General features: G+C 42.1%; 1 protein-coding gene across 1 annotated transcript in view; it reads left to right on the top strand.

Moving 5' to 3' along the window:
- Window positions 1–23,631, top strand: part of LOC104467265 (cytosolic carboxypeptidase 4-like) — a gene marked incomplete at its 3' end in the record, with an annotated part of 58,088 nt that overhangs the window by 20,446 nt on the left and 14,011 nt on the right. The window contains exons 6-7 of the mRNA XM_010080987.1: window positions 10,323–10,360; window positions 20,367–20,575. Coding sequence (XP_010079289.1) covers window positions 10,323–10,360; window positions 20,367–20,575 — 247 coding nt within the window. The remainder of the gene's footprint in view (window positions 1–10,322; window positions 10,361–20,366; window positions 20,576–23,631) is intronic.

Here is a 23,631-nt window from a genome sequence, read left to right as displayed (position 1 = left end):
AACCTGGGCTAGTGGAGGGGGTCCCTGCCCATGGCAGGGGGGTTGGAACTCAATGATCTCTAAGGTCCTTTCCAACCCTTTCTCTACGAAAGTCTGGATTTTCGCTGATGTTAGGATGTGTGAAGATGAAAGGAAATGTAACCATAACAGAAAGCCTCTCTGCAGGTTAAAGGTCTAACTTGTACAGTTCAAAGGTAGTTCTGACCTTAGTACACAAAGTGGCTTGGAAAAATCCTGCTGAGTGCTAGCTGCATGTTTAGACATAAAAACCTTTTAAATTCAGGTCAAGATGCCTAATGTGAATCTGTAAGAGAATGTTGCTTTGTGTTTCTCGAGCATGTTTATGCATTGTTCTCAAATTGAGACTGATTTAATAATGCCAATTAAGCTCAGTAGTGTGTACCCATACAACTTAAATACCCCAGTATTTCCAAGCATGTTCTTATTTGGAAGCATCAGCTAGGACCATCAAACTGTAAAATGGACAATTTACAATAAATTTGGTGCTGAAGGGCTAAGTATATATGTGAGGGAACATGATCATTGGAAGAGAGGAAAAGTGGGAGTAGCTGGAAAACAGGAGGAAATTGGTGACAGCCTCTGCAGATTTTTCTCTTTTATATTTTGTTGAAATTCCATTTGCATGTGAGCTTTTCAGGCAGCTCTAACTCTGACCACAATCCTTTGGGATTTAGGTAAGAGCAGTATATAGGAACTGCCTAACTTGTGTGCATTACAAGGGCAATGATGTTTACCTACTTGGGAAGCACATGGAGATTGATAAATGCAAAATGTTGCATGCAGGAAGGTTAATTGGCATAATATTTTTTCCAGTTGCTCTCTACTGCAGATGTGGATATAACTGTGTGCTATCAATGCTGCAACTGATGTGTAAACAGTTACACATTCGAACCATGGCCTTAGTACTACAGGCAGACTGGAAGTGGACATCTACAACAGGCAGAACTGAGCAGGGCTATAGGGTTAAGTTATGAAATTATTGCCAGTTTGCAACCACCCAAGTTGCATCTTGTCATGCAGCACAGGGAGAATGATTCCAGTAGCTACGCTTGCATTAAATGACTTCTTGCTCTGGCATATTCAAAGAAACTCTGAAAGCCAACCCTCTTCCCTAGGGGCTTTAAGCTTTAAGTTTCCTTTGGCTGGACTTTATGGATGTGCTTCATCTGAATAGGACCAGAGGGGAAAGTGAAATGCCATATAAACTCAAACTGATGGATCTATTTCTAGAGCCCTGTAATATGGAAACAGTACCATTAGATTAAAAAGAACAAACAGTTTTTCATCTTGTGTTCAATGTCGGTCATTTCTCCTTCTATTCTGAAGCATTTGACTTTTGCTTAAAGAAAAGGCTGCCACACAAGTCAGCTTTGTTTCTCGGTAGAGATCAAGGAAGACGGTGCTTTCTCAGTCCTTCAGCTTCACAGTTCACGTTCTTTTCAAGTCTCTTAAATTGTATACACTTTTAAAATTAGTTTCCCTGAAAGATGTTTATTTCTTTAGGTAAAAATAACAAAGAAAAACCCCAAACAAAACAAACCTCAACACTCTAAGCAGTGAAACTGAAGGAATGGCTGAAATGAAAACTCAAATTCCCACCCTTCGCAGCAGCCTTAGTTACACACGCTAAGAGCCGCTATTTGAAACGCTGCTGCTTTGCAGCTCAAGAGCACCTTTCATTACAAAGTGCTTTTTAAAGATGATGTACCCTGAGATTACTGCTGCCTTAGAGATGGTTTGTACTAACCAGTAGTCAGGGAGAAATATAACTCTTAGCCTTGATTACTTTGAAACCAGCCTTGCTTTTGTGCTCTCAAGTAGCTCTGGGCACAGGCAATGACAGGTTGGATACCTCACTACCTGGGCTGTTGGCAACACAAGCTGCCCTTGGATATATTGCTGCCTGCTACTGATAGTATGCATAAAATAAAAATCTTGCAGTTGTGTGCAGGCTCGTTTTCTGGCATCATAAAGTCCTGGGTATCCCCAAGCTCTACCTTCTCTTTTACAGCAAGCAGGGTTTCACCAGGAGTGGGAGTTGTGTCCCTCTCCCTGCCCTTTCTCTGGGTGCACACAACATTCAGAAAAGTTCGAGGCAGGACAATCCAGAAGTGAGCAGAATGGGGCTGGGTCTCTCCCCTGTGAGCTGAGCACCTGCCTTGCTGTGAGCACAATGTGCATGTTGGTCCTTGGGGTCTCCAGAGCAAAAGCTGCTGAGCATGATGAACTGAAAACCTGCAAATAAATTTACAACTAAGTGAGTCAACAGACCACTGGTCTCTTTCTCACTAGTAGCAGAATTGGATTGGAGAATAGCTGTCTGGGAAAAGGAGGTGCACCTAACCCCACTCACTGACATGCTTTAGTTGTGCCTGAGAGGTTTTGTAGGGCTGTGCTGGTGCTTGCTAGAAGCTGTGGCCTCGATGACTGTCCTCGCCACTTCTCTTAATCAAAGATAGTATCAAGCCCCTTTCTCAGACACCCTCCACATGTCCCTTGGGTGGGAGGGCTGTATTCTTGCACTGTCAGCCTGAAACTGCCTGGGTGATGAATCTGTTAAGAATCCTGTCTGACTGTGATCCTTCCAGCTCCTTCATCTTGATGTGAATGACAAGCTGTCACAGCCTGCCTCAGACATATTGCTGACATCTGACCCTAGAGAGGGAGTTGACAGGAATGGGAAATCTTCTGAGGTATGGCTTCTGCCTGAGGAAGCGGTGCCAGCTCTCACCACACTGTAAGAAATGCCCAGGCATTTGTTTGGCAAGGATTTAAGTGTATTTCCTGTACCTTGTTCTTTCTTACTACTTTGGTGTTAATTTAATTTAGAGCTGTAAAGAATAGGTTGGATTTATAGGATACAGCTGTCTCTCCTTCTGTACTTGTACACGAGAGAGAGAGTGTGTAAGATATTTGTAAGGATGCCTGGTGGATAACCTTGGAGTGACTCTTATTTCTGGGAGGCAGAGATAAAAGAGGCTGGAAGGCACTATACTTTTTCATTGATTTAACCTAACAGGCTCCAGGGCAGGCAGAGATGTTTGGGAGATGCTAGAGTGAAGGCTTTGAGCTGAACCTGAAAACTGCGATATGCTTATTGTATCAGCCATGAGAGCGAGAGAGGACCTCACACTGCATCATAACTATAACTTCTCTATAAGGAGCAGCATGTCTTTTGGAGAACACATTGACTTCAGCTCACAAAAATTCAAGATAGGAGAAAATTTGCTCCTGGATCTGTTGTAGGGTTAAAAAGCAGGGAATCATCACTCCTTTTGATGTTAAGTCTTGTTGGCTATTAGTATTGACTTTGGTACCCATGCACACTTTTCTTTTTCCTCACAACCCTCCTGCAACAGTTAATGCCTATAGAAATCCTTAAAGGTGGGGAGGAAATACTGTTCAGTATGCATTTAATTTCTGTACATTTTTTTGTTTGTTCACTAATTCTATTCAGCAAAATGAATTGCATCATGGAGAACAGGTTCCATAGAAGAAGTATATTTGTATCAAAGACAGTGTGTGCTTTTCTAGGGGGAGAAAAAAGCTGGTCACCAGAACTGAAGTAACTGTTAGAAAAGGAGTGTGTATTTTTTTTATTCCCTTTCCTTCAGCTTTACACCGAAAACACATCTGTGCACAACAGCTGGAGCTCTAAACTCCACCTGTTGGCAATGTGAGGGATGCTGCAGACTGTGAGCAGATCTTGCCTTTAGCACAAGTTTTAATGCCTCGCTAACAAGCTGGAATTAAAGTGGACATGATGATGGGTGTTTCGTGTAAGTCCTAGACCAGCAGTGCTATGAAAATGCCAGCAGCATAAGCATCTTTTGCTCACCCGTATTTCCAAGACTTGTGAAGCTGCTGGTTTTAAGCCTTTAAAACAAAACAAATCACTGTGCAAGTGCCTACATATTTAAGATCTGTATTTCTGGGCCACAAGGGAAACGACTATTCAAGGCATCTGTCTCAGATGAGGTCTGCCTTGTGGTAGGATTTACGAAGCACCTATTGCCGTGGTGCCCACATGTTGTTTCTAAATGTCTCTCGGTTGTCAAATGTGAAATTGTCTTTTGAGCAAGTTGCTCTGTGATTGTATAAACTCCAGTGGTTAAGCACGAGTCCCAGGGGTTGGAGGCAAAATACAGCCAGACAATATGTACACTCCAAGGGCACATAATTCCTCCTGGAGACAGGGGCTATGGAAGCCTAGGGGCTTTAAGTATGTAAACGGTTATACCTTGAGCCTTCAGTCAGGGTTCCCATTTTGCTAGATGCTGTACGAATATATATATATATTGCATGGTCCCTCTCCCATGCTGCTCATTATATTAATAAACATGAGAGCAACAAGTGAGTATACTGAGAAACAGCAGGGTGAAGGACAAAAGGAGGGAGCATAGACTGAAGCAATGTGGGTTGCCAGGCAGGGGCAGAAACTTTTTTTACATTAGTATAAAAATAGTGCTTTATGTCTTTATTGTCCAGGTGTGATTGCCTTCAGGATTTAGATCAGGCATCAGGTCTGAAGAGGTATTTAATGAAGCACTAAGTCATTAATTAGCTTTCATTCAATAATTTGAAGAGGATGTTTCGTGTTTAAGCAGGTAAAAAGTACACTCTCACAGGAGAAGGAAGGCTGGTTAAATTAGGGGCTGATTTGCTGAGCCCTTCTGGATCACTTCATTGTTCAGGCTTTGGCTTCTCTGCTGTTTCCTGTCCACAGTTCCAAGCTAGTCCTGAACAGGTGACTGGCAATGTCGATGTGTCCTATGAGTCTTAAAGTCCTTTCATGCAGTCCACCATGCACCTCTTTTGTAGTGAGGTTTTTCATTTCCAGTTTTGTTTTGGTTGTTTTGGGTTTTTTTTAATACTGGGGTGGAACAGAAATAATTTATCTAGTCAAGAGACAGAAACAGAGGCAGAGTTATCAGTCATACTGCCCAGTGTTCCAACCTGTGAGATGAGATCTGAGCAGAGAAGAAAACAAGAAATCCTGGCTTTCAGTCTCCCCTGTCTGCGGTGATTTCTGGCTGACGCTGTCCCAGTAGCTCAGATCTGGAAGGGTGACCTAGGCATAAGACTCCTTTATGCTTTTTAGCAGCCTGGTTTTACTGGCTAATCCAATTGTTGTTTGGCTTGGGAAGTGGAGTTTTTCTTTGTTGTTGCTCCTGGTTCCTAAGCACAGGATCTGGAAGTTGTTTGTCTGTGTGTCTGCTAGGGTGATTTCTGGCTGACGCTGTCCCAGTAGCTCAGATCTGGAAGGGTGACCTAGGCATAAGACTCCTTTATGCTTTTTAGCAGCCTGGTTTTACTGGCTAATCCAATTGTTGTTTGGCTTGGGAAGTGGAGTTTTTCTTTGTTGTTGCTCCTGGTTCCTAAGCACAGGATCTGGAAGCTGTTTGTCTGTGTGTCTGCTAGCTGTACTCCTGCACTGATATCCCAACTGCTGACTTGGAAGCATTTCAAAGATTTCCATCCTTCACAGTGGCTGTCTTGACTGCTACTACAGGGACCTGTTAATGTTCTCTGATTACGGAGCAGCATTTATTATTATGCCTTTTAAGATAGGGCAACTTTATTTATACATCCTTTCTTTTTTTTTTTTTTTTTAAATGTATAAATGAGTCTGCTTTGAGATACACTGGGATTGACAAAACAGCTAAGATTTTACTAACATATTACCACAAACAACAGAAAAATCAGAGGAAAGCATCTGGACAGGTTTGGCAGGTTTTTTTAATGATTTATTTTTTTTTCCCCTCATACCTTCTTGAGACAAATGCAGAGTTCTGCACTGGGCACGCTATCAAATTCTCTGGTCTAGCATATGGCTCATCAAGTCATCTTTCTTGTGCTCTTAAACTTTTCCTCCTGTTCCCATCTTCCCCCCTGCCTTGTCCTTGCTCTCATGCACAGTTTATTATGTCCTTTCTCTCTATCTTCATGTCCCAGGCTTACTCATGTCATTATATTGTCTGATGCCAGAAGAGGTGCTGTTGGTTTGCCTTATGGTGTTAAGAGGTATTGATACTATCGTAAACACCATTTGCCTGGCTTGATATGTGCTTATTGACACATCCCTCAGCTTGTTGCTGTTCTCAGTGAGAGTCCATTCTACATTCTCTTCTATGACTTATTGTTTTATTTGTTTCCCATAGGGTGTTTTGTATGTTTGAATTTGTTTGGCATTGAGGATAAGTAATATTCTGGGGATACTTGCTGACTGCTGACTTAAAGTGTAAATTACAATGCTGATTTAAAGTCCAAACTTAACACAGGTAGGCTACTTTTTGCACAGTGTAGGTGTGAACTCCTTTCTTGGGTTAATTGTGGATGCTAAGAGTTTGCATAAGTTCAAAAATGCCCGGGCAAATGCATGGAAGCAATATCAGCTAAGAGCTAAAAAGCCTCCCAAAGGCACCTTGCTAACTTTCAAAATTTCTTGACTGCAAATTGCAGGAGTCTGAGTCTGTTCTGGAAGTTCTAGCACTGCATTTTTTGCTGCAATCTTGTACTCTTCCCTTGGCCACTGTTGGCCACAGGATACTAGACCATTTGGGCTTTCAGCTTAAGCTGATGCAGTGGCTCTTTTCTGGCCTGGCTAATTAACTTTGTGCTTAGAAGACCTGTTTCTCATTTCACTTCTATTTTATCTGTGATTAAAATGTAGGGGTATAGGACTACAGTCATTCCTGGGTCACTCTTTTCAGACCCTTTCCTTGCTGGCAACTGTGTCTATCAGTCCCATTATAAGCAATTCAGGCTCCCTTAGGTTGTTCGTCCCATTGCTGCCAAGAGGATGTTTCAGAGCTTAATTTTTCCAGTGCTTAAAAATCATCCTTTAATTTCCAGATGAAATTTATTCATGACCATTTTATATCCACTTGTCCTTGTGCCAGCTTTGTTCTTTAGCTTAAGTAGCTCTCTGCCCTCCTCAGTGTTTACTTCTCCCCCATCCAATGTGTCTACAGAGAACAATCAAGTCACTTCTTAACTGTCATTTTGCTAAGGTGTCAAAACTGTGGTGTTTAAGACTCCTCATGTGATGTGTTTCTGTTAGCCCTTTTCTGCACAGTTCCTTCTGAGTACTCACACAGCTGTTCAGGGGAAGCCTTGTATGAAAACATTCATGCTTTCCCTTCTCTGCTGGCAGTGGTGTTCCTGAGACCTGGTCTGTCCTTCTCATGGCTGTGTCACCCTGCTGGGTCATGCTTGTCCTCATCCTCTAATGGGCTCATATATCCAGGCTGTCCTTCTACTTATGTCCAAATTATGAGCCCCTGCTCATAACAGCAATTCTTATTAAACCCTAAATGTGTAACCTTGCACTTTGACTATTACATTTCATCACATTTCTATTGCTTCAGAACTCAAGAACATCCTGTTACTCCCGAAAGATATTCTAACTCCCTGCTGTTGGCAGTAGCTCCTGACTTCACACGGTCAGCAGATTTTGTTAGTATACTCTGACTTTTTGTGCCAAGGTCATTAACAAATGATAAAGTAAGATCAGTCTCAAAATATCCTTGAGGATTTCCACACATAACTTTCCTCCAGACTAATAATTCCTTTTTTGGCACAACTCCTGTCAGTGCCTCTTTAACCAGTTCTTTACCCACCTTTCGATTCTTACACTAATCCCCGTGTTCTCCAGCTTAGCTAATTTCCTTTGTGGCACAATATCAAATGCTTTATTGAAGTACAGATAAATTAGATCTTTCCCTTATCTGGAAAAACTGGTTATCTCATCAAAGAAAAATATCAAGTTAGGCTGGTTTGGTCTACTCTTGGTAAGTCCATTTTATCCCTTAAACCGGTTTTATCTGTTTTGCACTTTACCCTCATGCCTTTATTTTTTTCTTTCAAAATTTATTCTAAAGCAATGCATACTGTTGAGGTAAGTCTACTGGGTCTGCGCCTGCACATTGTCAAAACCCTTGTGACAAATTGCAGTACTGAAGAGATGAAATGTACCAGTTTGGTTCCACTTTATTCCAATACCATGTACAAACATGGACTGAGATGAGGAAGTGTCTAGGCTGTTAGCCTGGGATCTGGAAAATCCAGCTAGCTACAGCAGCGTGCCTGTAATGTTGCTTCAGAACTAGGTGGTGATTGTGAAAATTTCTGATTCTGCTGAGTGATGGTGCTGGGACACTGGTCATACCACTTTTAATTTTTTTTTCTCCAGAACATCTCTGCCTCTTCTGTCCTGCAGTACCATCTGGGTGGATTTACTTACATCTTTGATAGTCTTCAGTTTCTCAGCTTTACAGGCAAAGCAGTTGCAAAGCTGTTCTCCCAAGTCACATCAAAAGCACCAATAGCTCTTATGTGTCAGCTCAGAGCAGAGCAGCTCTCTGTGAGCCGGGAGGGGTGTCTAAGGCTGTTGAAGGATCAGCTCTGGTATGGTCAGGAAGAGTTTAGGTCTTCTGGGGCAAGTGTGATGAGGAATTGGAGAGAATGGGGACTCAAAGATAGTAGAAATAGGAGGTTATGCAATGTGAGAACATGGTTTGGGAGGTCTGAGGTCTGCTGAGGAAGAATGAAGTTGTCACACAGTGTAGCTTACAGACCCCAAAAAAACATTCGGGAATCCAGATTTTCTGATTGATTGGTTGATGGGAGGTTTGCTGGCAGTGTTGATATTATGACAGTGATGTAGCTCTACTGAAACCCTTTGAAATGTTCAAACACCCCCAAAATGTCTCTTCTACTTGGAGCCAGAAACACTCCATTCCTTCCTTTGTTGCTCTGCGGTTCTGGCATGTGATTGAGATATCGCCTTAGTAGCTATGTAATGTAGTGTCCTCTACAAGATACATACTTGAGCGTGAGCTTTGGGAGATGTTCAGGATAGAATTTTAACTTCCTCAGAGCTGTTTACTTTGTCCCAAACTTTAAACTTGGGGAAAGCCTGAGTGATCTGTGGCTGCAGCGTATCCCTCTTCTGAGCATGTCGAATAGCTGGTGGGTGACAGTATTTCTCCCACAAGCTGAATGATTGCTGTTTAGGTGGAGTTAAAGAAGCAATGAGAGCATGACTGTGTTTCCACTGGTGAGATTTTTAGCTACTGATTTTCCTGTTTTGTCTGTGTTTTGTGTGTTTCTTTTGCAGTTTGTTTGTAATGCTGTTGTTGAACTCCAACAGATGAATTATGAAAGAATGACATTAGATAAGGATGTAAACCCAACATCAGCAAGAACCAGCTCTTGAATCTTTCTTAATCTCAGCTGCTGTTAGGACACACAATGAACAGCAGCTTGATGACAAAAAGATATTTATTTCTTGCTGCAGGATGATAATTGGCTTAGTATGGAAGTTAATATGATTTTATTTGGGGATTGGTTTGTGAATAGACTACATTTTAAGGAGTCCTTGGGCATGGAGTGTTTTGTAGCTGTGTTTATTTAATCAGCTGTGGACACTTAAAACTTCACAGCAGTAAAGCCAGGTTAGAACATTGGGTCTTCTTGCTCTGGCAGAACATGTCTGGAAAACGAAAACCTTCTGTCTGGCTAGTGGGATGGAGATTATACCCCATGAGGAAGAAACTTGCTTCCAGATAGTGGGGAGCAAGGATGTTTCTGTTCAGCTTTTCAAGCTGCACGTGTTAGTGACCAGCTCCTGCTCAAATCAGTGCTATGCTGACTCGGGTTGAGTTGCTTAGCTGCACAGGGAAATGACACAGAAGGCCAACAGAAATCCTTGTCTCTCTCCCCTCTAGCTGCTTACTGTAAGTTCCATGGGGTAAGCAGTCTTACCACAGAGCTTTGACATCTTTCTTACAAGTCCTGGTTTGAGTGGGGAACTTTACTTGCCACTGCAATGCGAGACATTGTCATCATTAAAAGAATTTTTTTTTTCCCAGTCAAAGCTGGTAGGAGACAGGGGTGAAGCTTGTTTCGGGAAAATGGAGAAGGGAGTGGAATTGGATGGAATTGGACATGGATGTCCCAGCTTCATGCAGTTTCTCTGATACAAAGAAATAGCTCTGGGGCAGCAGTTTAAAGAATTGCTTCATCGCTTAGGATATGTGGGTGTTGCATTAAATTTAACAGTCACTACAAATCAGTGTAACACTAAAGCTAGAGGGCTAATGGTCTTTTAGAATAACTGAGTCAGCTGCAGAGACTGGATCCTCTGCTGGTGTAAAACATTGCAGTTCTGTCAAAGTCCATCATAAGTTGTCAATTTAGACCAGCTGGGAAGCCTGGCTCAGAAGGCTGTGAAGATGAAGGTTACAAAAATTATCAAAGAAATTGACATTATTTCTCCATCTCTCTTCTTTCCCCAGGGCAGCCATTGGGGCTCTGGCAGCTTTGCTGAAATCAAGTAAGCTTTTTTTTTTTTCATACTCTTTCTGACTTTCCTTTCTGTGTTGTGCTGTTGGACAGAATGATCCTGTTGAACCTCATTCTCCTTTAGTATAACCTCTTCCCTCAGTCCCAAAGAGCACTGCTTAGAACAGAGAGTTAGTAACACAGTGGTTTCCTATACATCTAACTATGATGCTTGGAGCCCCACGGATCTGTGGACCCAGCTCCATTACGAGATGGTGCTCTAGGTCCTGGGCAGCAAGCTGCTGAGGGAACCGGATTAGACCCTTATTTTGAGTTTTTAGCAAACAGTGGTTGTCCCAGAGCTTGGTACGGTGGAAGAAATGGGGAACCTCTCCAATGCTTCTTGCTCTGCTCCAGTTATCACTGGAGAATGGGGCCAGTCTGTTCTATGGTGCTCTTGTACCATGTGATTACCTGGTAACAATTATGCTGTTGGCAAAGGATTGGAAAACTTCCGTAGTCCAAAAGAGATGACCTTGTTCTCCCTTGCAAGCTTGTCAGCTCTCATAATATGAAGACAAGGCTGAGACTTAGTGATCACCAGGGTACAGCTCTGCTATGGCAGGCTGTGCTTACCATTTGCACCAGCTAGTTGGGGGTGTTGAAGACCTTAACATGGGTTCTCCGTCATATGCTGCTGGCGTGACTGTTCCTGAAATGAACGTGCTAGCCTTTTTTTTGCCTTTATCCCATCCAAAAACACTTAGCTTTTTATTACCAGAATTTAATAAAGCTTTGATTAAGAAAGAGCACTCCACTATTGCAGACAATCTACTCTACAATAAATCACAATGGCATATTGTCCTCTCTCTCTCCCTTTTTCCTTCCCCTCCCCCTTCTTTTCATAGTATTAGGAATAAATACATTTGTGAAAAATTGTAGCCCTGGAAGCAGTGCTTAAATGAGCATGCTGCAGTAGGCTTGTGTTTGAGTTGCATCAGCTCAAGTGATGAATTCTAAAATAATGCTTCAGTATTAACCTTGCTAGATTTGAAGGTCACATTATTGCAACGAGGAAAGACCTTCTGGTTTGGGCACTAAATCTTAATAAGGGGGTTGTGGGGCTATGCCATAGCTGCTTGCAATGAAAAAAACAATATTAGCTTTTAGAGTAGAAAGAAATTTACAGAGAAGGTTGGAAAAGTAAAGCAAGAGCTCAAAGCTCATCCGGCAGCTTAAGCTTTTCTCCTGTGCTCCTGATCCATGGTGTACCAGGAATGGGAAGTGAAATTCTGTTGTTCCAAGATATTTATAGGATAAGTTTTCTACTTGGAGGCTTGTTCTGGGTCTAGAGATGAGAACAGTATGTAGAAGTGGAGGGCTAATTACCAAGGGAGCTGTGAAATGTAGTTTCCTGGGGAGTTGTAAGCATATGTTTTAAAAGTTGGGGGAGAAGCTGAGAATGATCTAGGGAATCTAAAAGGATTGGATTCAGCTCCAAATTCTTCAAGCCCTTTTTCTTCTGGAATGAGGTAAGGTTTTTTCAAACCATTTACTCTTAGGTTTTGTGTGACTCTTCTCAGCCAGTTTAGGTTGTGAAGGTGTCTTGGCTGGTTTTTCCTTTTAAGCTTTTTGTGCTTTAGGAAGTGTGTAGAGGGTTTCCAGTATTGGAAGAAAACACTGGTCATTTTGGTTATTTTGGGTGCTTTCAGAGAAGGTGCAAAACGTGAACTCCAATGAGAATTTAGTCTATTGAGCAAAGCAGTCTGTACATTGTCCCTCTGGTTGATCACTGATGTTCAGTTCATTTGTTCTGTTGACCATTGCAAAGAAAGGCATTGCTTGGTAGAAACATTTTGTTTGGAGACACCCTTCCCAGTTTGCTGTTACCTGTCCTTTTCTCCTTTATCATTCACAACCAAACCACATTCTTGGAGAAACACCAGTTACTGCTTACATGGAAAAGTGATTTTAGGAGAACAGTCTATTTTCAGATGATGTTCTTTTAAGGCACTGGAACTGGGACTTGGGAAATGGTGCCAATGCTGTGCAACCAAATGGAGCACCACAGCCCGCAAGTCAGCCTGAACTGTGTTTTCTGATGCTTTTTGCAGTCTGATGCAGAGTGGTCAAGAATGTCTTTGAGTTTTCTCCTTGTCCGGTGGCTCAGGACACAGGAAGCTCCAGGCTTCTGGAGTAGACTGTGCTCTGGTAGCTGCATACAAATGAGCAGGCTGGGCCTTTTGGGAGGAGTGAGCTAGGAGATGTGAAAAAACAGCTCTGGTTCTTCCAGAGATAAATTCAGCTTGTTTCTTGCCGTGGTGAATCCTTTTTCATTACTGTGTCAGGACAGCTTTGTTTGTCACAGTTAACTTATTTATGCCCACGACCTTTGCGCTTTTGAACAGTTCTTATAAAGCTAAAAATCAAACCTGGTGAATGCTGTAGCACTTGAAAACTGCTTGTGAAAACAAGGGGTAAAAGTACACAGCAAAGCACCCAGAAACCCTGTAGCATGTTTTAGATGGGACACAAGCTAAATAGGAGGCAGGAATCCTGGAATGTGCTACAGTACTGAAATGCTGGACTGATTATTGTGAGCTTTGTTTGGAGACTTGCAGTAGCCCACTTGCTGGGAAATAGTGGGGAGATCCAATTTTGCTGGGGATGTAGTCTATTAAACAGGACGGGAACACACCCATTCATGAGGGTCTTGCTGAAGGACTCTCTTATCCTGAAGTGCTTTAGCTCAAAGTGATCACAAGGGTGATAGTTATACACAGAGTTGTGCTGGAGGGAAAGTGTCCCTCTTACTTTTGGCAGCGAGCTGCGATGGGAAACACACAGTAGTTTTACCAGGAGCAGGCAGATGGCAGTGTGTCTCCCTGATGGATTTGGAAACATCCATCTTCAGCTTCTCAGGCTTTCAAGTAAACTCTACTTGAGATTTTGTCCGCCTGCAGAGCCAGGGGCTGGCTAGAAATTTTTTGGCCTCTGTCTCTTTCCTAACAGAACCTGATGCTAAATACCCACTTAACAGGTGCACAACCACAAGAAGCGAGATCTGCCAGGAAAGAAGGCATCGGTGCGAGAAAAAAATTACCACTCCAGCTGTACCTAGAAAATTGTTTCTGTTGTGTTTCACAGGGGAAAGTACAAGATTGTCCAAAGGAATAGGTGATGAAACTGTACAAACTTGTGCTTCATCCACGACAGGAAAGAAATGCTTGGAACCGCAGTGCGAGATGAGAGTGACCTTGGTTGTCCTGCTCCCCTGTACACAGCAGAAATCAGTGACAGCCCTAGAGACAGTGAATAATGGAGGAACAGAAGTTTAGGTCCTTTCTAACAGTGCTGCATCTTTCTATTAGTGGAAGCTCAGATTACTGACATAGAGAAGATGTTTCTTGCCTGACCATCAGCCAGTTTCTTGCTCCTGACTTCCTCTTTCCAAGCATCCCAGAGTCAGTCATCCCAGAGTCAGTCTTTGCATCCTGTTCTCAGTTGCTGTTCTCCACCTGCCATGCACATGTGCACGCAGCAAACAGCCTGTAGCAAGCCTTTCCTCCACTGCTTTGCTGGTTTTTTTTATATCTATTGTCTCTCCACCATGCTGTTAACTCTCTGAACTACATGATTATACAGGCTGGACGTGTTGCTTGGTAAATATCTGTGATTGTGCTGAAGAGCCATGAGTGCATCAGGAGCCTTTTACTCTTCTCTTGGAAGTTAGAGTCAAGCTTTCCAGTGTTACACCTGTCCATCCTTTGTTCTTCAGTTTCTAGATGCTTACTACAGCCCAGGGTGAGGAAGGGGGTTTAGACAGCAAGAGCTATAGATAAACCGAGGTGGGACGAGGCACAGCATCCTTCCCAGAATCTCTTTTTTTCTGTCCTTGCATCCCTCTACTTTTTCCATAGGCTGTATTGCTTTTAGTGAATTTGGCCCCCCGGAATAAAACAGGCAAAGGATTCTCAGTTTTGGGGGAGTGGAAGAAAACTGGATACCTGATCTATAAGTGCAGAGAAGTACATATCCAGGGGTTTGCAGGCTGAAGGCAGTGTGATGGCCCAAACCAGACGCTGCTGCTCAGCACCTGAAGCCACACGATGGCGATGTTACTATAGGGATCCCCACACCCACTGGTGTTTAATCCGGTATTTATTTTTGGTGAGTAATTTGTTTATCAGCAGGTTATTTTAATCTAATTTTGGTTGTATTTGTTATTCCTGACTATCTGTACTTCCCAGAATTAGCAGCTTGCATGTCTTTAAGGAAATTAGCTAGAGCTGATCTCGGAGGCATTTGCTCAGCGGATATCGAAGGAAAGGGAAATGGGCAGGGCTCCTGTTGCAGTGCTTGCCTAGTAAAATTGTAATGAGCAATTTAAAAAGACAGGTTGTGGTGACCTCCGATCATGCTTATTTCATCAAGACAATTCTGTGTGCTAACAGCAGTTATTGCTGATGACCTTTCCTCTCTTTCTATATCTTTTCCTTTCTCCTTTTGTCATCTTTATCCTCTTGCCTTCCCATTTCCCCCCCCCCCGAGCCTTTCATCTCTCATTTCCTGCTCTTTCCTCCTCATCTTCTATCAACTAACCTTTATTTAACCTTTCACCTGCTCTTTTTTTTTTGTCAAAGCATAAGGATTATGCCTTGTGGCTGGCGGGATAAAATAATCAGTGTCATTCTTTTCCTTTTATGCTGGTATCAAGGAGGGGCAAGTGAGGAACAGAAAGCCATACTCTAGCACATAAGCTGATTATGGGTTCTGAAAGGCCTGCACCCTCTACGTCTGAACTCACAATGCTTTGCAAAGGATCTACTGAGGCAGGTCTTTGATCTTGCGTCAAAATAGCCCTATGGTTAAACCATGTAATTTCCTGTAGCCAACAGCATGATGTCTGTGATTTGCCTAATATTTTGCCAGGTACCTATTTCTCACAACCATTTTAAGATTTTGTTACCCACCTCTGGATTCAAACTCTGTTATCAGTCTGGCCTCAAATCTATCATCACAACAGGGTATTGTGTCTATCCTTTCTTCCTGATTTTCAGAATGCATATAGTCTTGATTCTGTATTTTTATCTCTTTGAGAAGAGCTACTTTATGGAGGGGGTGAAGTATTTTTGAATGTCCTCTATATTCCCTTCCCCAAGACTGCTCTTCCTGGACATATCCCAAACTGAAAGTAACTCGGTGCTCCAGAGAAAAAGGTTGGTTTCATCTCCTGGAGCATGGCAGTTTCTCAGTGTTTTGCTCCTCAGGGTGGGTATAGTGGAAACAAAGTGTCAAGGAGCTGCATTATTCTCTGTTGACATCCTTAATAGCAATTGTTCACTGCCTTTGTCTTGGCATGGGCAGTGTTTGTGCCTCCAGTGATGATCTGGCTTCAGAAAATTCAGTGGCTGAATTTGAGGAAGTCTTCCAAATTCTAGCATCCTTATTTGAACCCTTTCAAACCACTTTGGTCAGAAAAGTAAAGCTGGAAATTTTGTGCAAAACCTATTTCTTGTTGATTTCCAGCTGTCTTTTGTGTTCCAACCAGAAGATGCTGTGAAACTGAAAAATAAAGGAGGAAAAGGAAGCCTTTTTGAAAATAGATTTCTTTCTGGGGTTAGTTTAAAAGTTTCTGAAGGGGTTGTCTTTCTCTTAATTTTTACATATCAACAGTGTAACAATGGTAAATTGGAGAAGAATCCCCATATTATAATACAGTTTGTATGACTGCCACTGAATTGGCCAACACCTGGAACTGAAATATTTTGGAGTACAAAGAATGAGCTGCTCTTGTGCTGCAACTAAGCTCATGGCTGATTCCTGGTCTAAGAAAACATGGCACTAGTAGTTGTCCTAAATGCTTAAATAAATTCCTGGACTCTGAAGTTTACAGCAGCACAATTACAGGATTCTTCTGACTTCCAGTACAAGTTGAGCTAATACCACCTTCTTGCTGGAACTGGAGAGCTCACTGGGTCTGAATCCATCCCAGCACTGGATGGGTGATTGTTTCTCCATGGGGACAATTCATTTTGTTTCTATAGGGAACCCTCATGCTAATCTTTAGCTAAAATGACCTCTCAACGACTGAATACAATAGCTGTTTTCTCTTTGCTTTAGGAGATATCTTGCAATTCTTATTCCTAGAGACAATCACTAGAGCAGAGTGGGGAAGTTGGAGACTTTCTTATTATTTTCACTCTTCCAGGAGCCATACAGTTAATTTAGTGGAGCATTCTTATCTCCAAACTGTACCAATGTATGTTCTTGGCATAATGAATCAGCTGAGTGGCATCAACGAAGAGATTTAAGCAGATTGAAAGATAAATACCTCTTTGTTCTGCCTGGTGAGCAGTGCATTGTACATTATATTTAAAGTTGATTGTAATTCAGTTTTGTGATTAAATATGTTGCACACTTTCCAGTGATCCCTCTGTTCCTGGCAAACACTTCAAAGAGGGCTGGAATGTGAGGAGGGCTTCAAAAATGTCCACAGAAACACTGGCAGTCATGAGACTTTTATCTGCTAGACTGAAACCCTGCCTTTAGAGGCTGTTCTTGTCCCAAAACAAAATCAAAATTCTGTCAAAACTAGGGATTTCTTTGTAGTGTGATACTCTTGCTAATTTAGATGCATCCTTAACCATTTGGTGCTCCCACACATTGAGTGTGCATCCATGTCAATTTTTTTTGGCTAACCTCACAGATTATTCAGGCCAGATACTCTCTGCTGCAGTGCTTAAACTTTCGCAGATTAGCAGCACTGCCCTGGAAGCCAGAAGTGGAGGGTTGGTTCTAGAAGCACGAGAAACTAAGAAGACATTGAGCACTCCCCTATCACACATCTCAGACTTGGGCAGAATTGAAACCCTTGGCAAGAAAATAGTATGCCAGTGACAAGTTTGGGAAGGTGATGAAGACAATGCCCCCCTGTCAGAGATGCCAGAATAAGATTAGGAAAACAGACCAAATATGAATCAAAATAGGAAGCACCATCCCTGGGCGCTTCTGAAAGCTTCGCTGGAGGAGAACGGTCATTTCCTTAACACTGGCCATGTCTAGGGAGAAGGAAAGGGACTAATGAAAGAATAGCAGCAAAAGAGTCAAAAGGCATAGAATATTTTACCACTTACCACACGGATCGTGCATATTCACTTCAGGAGGGGTTGCTTCTTGCTGCCTACAAATCTGTGCAGTGCTGCTTATACCTGTAGGATTCATTTCCACCATCTATATTTGTGCCAAAATATAGATAGATGCCCATGCAGGTGCATCCCTAGATGGAGATACCAACAGACGCAGACAGGTGGGGAGGCCTCCTTTTTCCATTCTGCCTTCTGGAGAATTTGGCATCCTTCCTCCTTCATTTATTCCTTACTTTATTGACTATACAACTGAAAAAATGGAAGAAAAAAATAAGAAAAACTCTGTCAACACAGGTGAGCAGAGGACAATCAATGAAATCAGACAGGAGGAACAAAATGAATGGGTTTTTTGCCCCTTCAGCAAATAATTGTTATTGCTTTTGATCAAAGTGCTGAGGGAACTGTAGTCCTGCCTCTTCCATCTCCTCCTTGCAGAACAGACTATCTTAGCTTCACTTTTCAAAGCAACTGTTTTGATCTTAAAGGTGATAAGTACTACAGAAAACACAAGGGGAAACAAATAGTGAAATTATTTTGCCCAGCTTCCTCCATGCTTTTCATGCAGTGATACAACTGAGGCACGGGATGGTTGTGTGTCCTGGTCCCTGTGGAGCTTGGATCCAAATGTGGAAGTCTGTCTTGAAAGATGTGAGGAAAACATTGCAAAAACACTTGATGAGAATTCTTTTTTTCTTAAAACAATTTCTCCAAGCAGCTCCACCTACAGTGCTTTCTTATTTTTCCCTTGTCCCTATTGACATTGACATAGAAAGTTTAGACTTCAAGCACTGAATGCTAAGAGCTATAAATCCCTCGATCTAGTCCAATTTCATCCGCCTGTAAATAGTTTGGTGAAGCTCTGAGTCTGATCCAAACTGTCCCTACCTTACACTCCCTGACTCTCCTACTTCTTGTCATGTTTTATGTACTTATTGACTTTTACAGAGCTTCCTGAGTAATTCTTCAAGGAAGATTGACTGATTTAAGGGGTTAGGCATCCTGCAGGTTAGTAAACATGACAGTTGGTTGAGGATTAACAGGAAATCATGAATAAAATCATTGGGATTGATAAGGGATTCTCAAGCAATTAAAGTTTTCTTGCAGAAAGTCAAACAGCAAAAAGAAACATAGTGAAGGTCAAAGGAGAAGGATGACCTTCTGCATGCTGACAACCACTGAGCCCCAAAGTAAGAATGTACGGGCAGAGTTAGTGTGAGATGGTTAGCAACAAGGGGATAAAGTGCTACAGAGGACTGCAGGTGAAGATGTAGGAGAGTGGGCAGAGCTGTGTGGGACTGGAATAGCTGTGGGACCAGCAGGTCAGCGCGGAGGCGTGTCAACAGGATGGTGTGACAGTGCAGAGCAGGATTAAAATGAGTTGGCAAACTGGTCTGGGGGTGCTGTTTGTTCTCTGCCTTGTGATACCAATGGTAGAGAAAACTGCAAGACAAGATCAGGCGGCAAAGCTACCCTCCAATCCCTTCTCCAGGGATTTCGCTAATGTACTGCAGAGAGCAGACTGATTTCAGGTGACTTCCTTCCACTTTCTAATGCCTCCATCTGCTTCATCGCTGGGAGTGAGATTTGCTGTCTATTGGCTGCTTCCTGGTTATCCTCTCCATGGCTTCCCTTGTTGGTGTTTTTCTTCAAGCAGCATCTTACCCCTTTCTGTTCTCTCTCTTAACCTCTAGCTGCTTCTCCTGTCCTGTAAATCCCCACCGATAACTTTAAAGTTCCAGGTGTGAGAGGCTCTGGCAATCTGTTTAATGGACTGGAAACGAATTGGAGCCTCCTCGCTCTGGAGAACCCATACCACGAGCCATCTGTTGGGATATGCAAATGCTGATTGGTATTCAGGGAGATGAGCTCCAGTCTTATGTATGCTACCTGGCCCCTTGGTTGACTGCTGAGCTCCTGACAGCTTCTAATGTGTGTCACAGCGAGGAATGTCAGGATCAGTCAGGAAAATATGTTTAGGCAGGGTTGGTTTGAAGGGAAGGATCTTGGAGTCTGCTATGACTTCATGAAAATAGTGGGTGATGGTTTTGGTTGGTTTTTTTTTTTTTTTTTTAGAATACTCAGCAGAATTTGTTTTTTATTACAAGTTTTATAATCTTCCCCTTTTAGTCTGATATCCTGGAGCTACATGATTAAGGAAATATTGCAGCTTTCCTTTTATATTTTTATAGAGCTTATTTTTAAAAAAATGTTTATTTTCTTGACCATGTAGTAAAGCCTTTAAACACGAACTGAATGTGACCTTTAAAACTGCAGAACCAGAAAGCTATAGAAAAGAGCCCAAGCTGCTGTTGCTCATGTTCATTTTTAAATACTGAGGGTTTCCAGAATAATCTGATGCATGGCTTTTGTTATACAGGTGTGTGTGGGAACACATTTAAAAATTAAACATAATTTTGCTAGCTGTGACAGGATTGTACACCTACAAGGCTTCTGGATTTGTTGATCTCAGCAAGGTGGTCTCTCAGGACTGAAGTACAGCACTATGTGAAGATTGTATGACCTGCCATGAACTGATCTTATTGTTTTTTAGTTTTTATTGCTCCTCAGGAGCTGCCTTAGTTTCAGGGTCTCAAGTTTATTAGCACTTGGAAGGAGATGTGGTTTCCCTACCCACAGTTTGGTTCATCTGCATGACTCTAGAGGAACCATTTCCACTTAGATGGGAGAGAGACTGCTTTATTTTTTTTCATATTCAATTCCAAGAGCATAGAATATGCTTAGCAAATAACATTCTGGATTATAAAAAATTAAATTTTTTTTTGAACTGTGACCATTAAGCAAGAATGAGCAGGTGCTAAAGTCTGAGTTTGAGCACTGAGTAGGCACGTGGTTATCAAACAATGTGAGTAGTGGAAAGAGTTTAATTCAGCCTTTTCTCTTCATTTTCAGAGTCTAACAGCCGACGGGCAGTGAACAGAGGCTACCTGGGTGGATTGCTGAGACTCTATCAAGACTGGCACCACAAGGATGTCTCCAACAACTACATTTATATTCGTAGGGGTCTCCTGATCTGTTTAAAGCACATCACCAACATCCAGCTGGGCAGGGAGACTTTCCTTGGTTCCCGGGGTATGGAGATTCTCTTCACAAGTGTACAGGTAAATGGTGCTTTTGTGCTTAAGTGAGATGGATTGGTAGTTAGTGCTGGGTTCTGCCTCACAGTGGAGGAAAGTCCATAGTCTTATCTTTAATTTATATAACATATAAATGAAAAAAAAAATGTTTAAAACTGTTGACTTTTTCATAGTTAGTACTTCATAAAAGCTGAAATGCTTCAGTTTAAAACTAATTCTAAAAATTAATTTTAATTCCTACTGAGTCTTGTGGGAATTGTAGTTCAGGCTTTTTAACTATTTTTTTTTTTCTCCTCCCCTGTGGATCCTGCTGTCTGCTTGGACTTTCTCTCCCAAAGAACAGAGCAGTGTGTTCACAGAAGTGTTGCTTTTGTGTTTTCATGAGATGTTTCCTGTCAGGTATCCAGGTGGATAATTCTACCCTACGAGTTTTTTCCACAAAAACAAGTGTTGGTTTAGCCAGGCTAGTGAGAAACATCCATCAACTGTTTTTCAGGAGGCACAGCTTTAATCTTGTGAAACATTAATGTGGGTCCACAAAGAAAGATGACGTGGACCTGAGGATGGGATCCCTGACAGGTGTAGAAAGGGCAGGTACAGAACAGTAATGGTTTCATCAGAATCTCTCACCAACATGCTTCCTTAGCCTTCTTTGGAGAAGTCACTTATGGAGAAACCTTTGGTTCTTGACCTATGCAATTCCACATGGAGCATTCCCATTGCTATTCCTACGGGCCAGTGCATTGTCTCATTCTAGCACCATCACAAACAGAATTAAAAACCTGTCCTCCAGAAAATCCCCTGCCTTATTATCCAGTGTGTTTGCTTCTTCACCTTTCCCATCACTGTTATGAATGATTCTCCTGTGACTGAAAGATATTTCAGTAGATGGTAGACTGGTAGAGTGCTTTTCACTTGATTTTCCTCATGAGGAATTGGCCGATTTTTTAGGTGGCAGGAGGTGGCCAGGACCAGCAGATCTTTCAAGAGAGTATGGCCTCTGTTAATGCAAGTCCCTGGTCTGCAGAAACTTGAGCAGGCTGGATGGCAAGAGCTGCTTGAGGGTAGATGTCAGTTCATTCCCTCTCAAGAGCCTTCTACAGCCCATGTAGCTTTCTGAGCTAACATCTCCTGATAGCTCAGCCTGGGAGCAACCCCATGGAAAGTGCAAACATGGGGTCACCTTGGGTAAACAAACAGGAAATGACACACTAAGACTCCAGTGAACACTGATAACTCTAATCCTTCCAAAGGTTAGAAGTGGAGCGGAAATGACAGCTTCAGGGGCCTCCAGTTTGTGTTTTTCCTACTGTGAGCTACTAGGGAGATGTTGAAAGAGAAATTACCAAGGTTAATCAAGTCAAATCTCAATGTTCCCTCACTTCTTCTTTGGGATATCGTCAGTCTTACAATGTCTCTCCAAGACATGAGGTGTCAGGAGGAGTCTGGCAGCCCTAGGAGGTATTGCTCATTCTCTTCCCTACTCTGATCTGAGGTAGAGGCTGCTGCTGCTACTAAAATCTTCATAATAGACAGAAAATGGGAAATACCTTCTCCTGAGAGGAACTGCAGGCTGTAGTAAGAGGGAGTCAGGGCAAGACAAACAACTCCTGCTTGGGGAAGCAATGGCTCTTTGTGTGTAGATGGTATTTTAGTGTCTTCAGGAATTTGCTGGCTCTAGTGATTAGCCTTGACCAAACTCTGAGCAGCTAATGAGATTTTTAATGTGTTAAAAGATGGCCAGAAAACTTCTTCTGAAACTTTTCAAATTTTTTTTAATCAATTGAAATTGAAACAGTTTTGCCAAGATAGGTTGGTTTAAACAAACTCCAGTGGAACTCCTATTTACAAGGCTTGTTTTCAATTGAAACTTCTCCAGCTACTTATTGTATGGGCTGACGGACAGCTGAAATACCTGAGCTTCTAATAACCCTTAAGCCTATGTCTTTACAGGAAGAGCCAATAGTTCGAAGACTGTCTCCTTACACAGATTATAAATGACTGCTACTTTATTTGAGGAGAACTTAGAGATATTTTGAGTTTCATTCCTACTTGGAATGAAAAATAATTTTAGATAATGAAGTCATGCATGAAAAGGAAGCACTTTCTGCTCCCATTTCTTTTTCCAAGCTCTGCTTAGGCTTTCATGGCAGTTTCATGGCAGTTAAATGGTATGTTCACATTAGCAACTGGCTGGCTTTGTGTGCAGTGACAGAGAGCTGCCTACTCCGAGACAAGAAAACAGGTTTGTATCTGCTTTAGGAGAGACTGGTGCATGGAACGCTATTTTGTCTTTTGTCTATCTGACTTCTTCAGCTTACCTGGTGTCTCTTCAACCTTCCTGTACTAGGGTCTTCTGTAGGGCAATATTTTCCTATACTCTGCTCTGTTTCCCAGTAGTAGCATCCGTTAGCATCATTAACTTTTGCCTTACTGTCATATTGGAACCTCCTTTTTTTTGTATATGTCACATACACATTATAATATCTGGACTATTCCAGATTCAGTAGAGACCAGATTGAGTGGGGAGGCTAAAAAGCAGATCCCCTGAATTCAGGTTAGTTTTACATGGGTTTCTGAGCTGAGGATTCACTCTCTTCCCTCACTCCCAATATCCCACTAGAAAATGTATGGGATAGTTTACACACATCCCAAGCAGTCTCCTGTCTGTTTCAAGTGTCAGTGAAAAAGGCTTTTCCAGCACAGTCATGGAAAATTTTTCAGCCATCTGTAAACTGTGTTATCTTGGAAGCTGAGAGCACTTTATGAACGGTAGTGAAAACAGTCCCACAAGTTCCCTGTAAGGTATTGGAAGGCTTATTTGCACTTGTAAGATAATTTGTTCTAAAGAAAACTATGACTTTCAAACAACATCACTGAATAACTCTGTGTGTGGAAGTTCATTGTCTGGATGAACGTGCCTTGCTCTTTCTGAGTGAATTGAGATAGTGAATTAAGACGTCTGGCCCAAGGCAGGCATTTATACAGTCCTATGTTCACTGCTCTAGTAAAAACAGAACAGTTCCAGTAAACTATAATATGACTGTTCAAGAATGTTATTCTGTTCCCACATGTAGACA

Source organism: Pterocles gutturalis, unplaced genomic scaffold, assembly GCF_000699245.1.
Source record: "Pterocles gutturalis isolate BGI_N339 unplaced genomic scaffold, ASM69924v1 scaffold374, whole genome shotgun sequence".
NCBI classification, from domain to species: Eukaryota; Metazoa; Chordata; class Aves; order Pterocliformes; family Pteroclidae; genus Pterocles; species Pterocles gutturalis.
The sequence above is the reverse complement of the archived record's forward strand: the minus strand, read 5'-3'. Positions and strand labels throughout refer to the sequence as shown.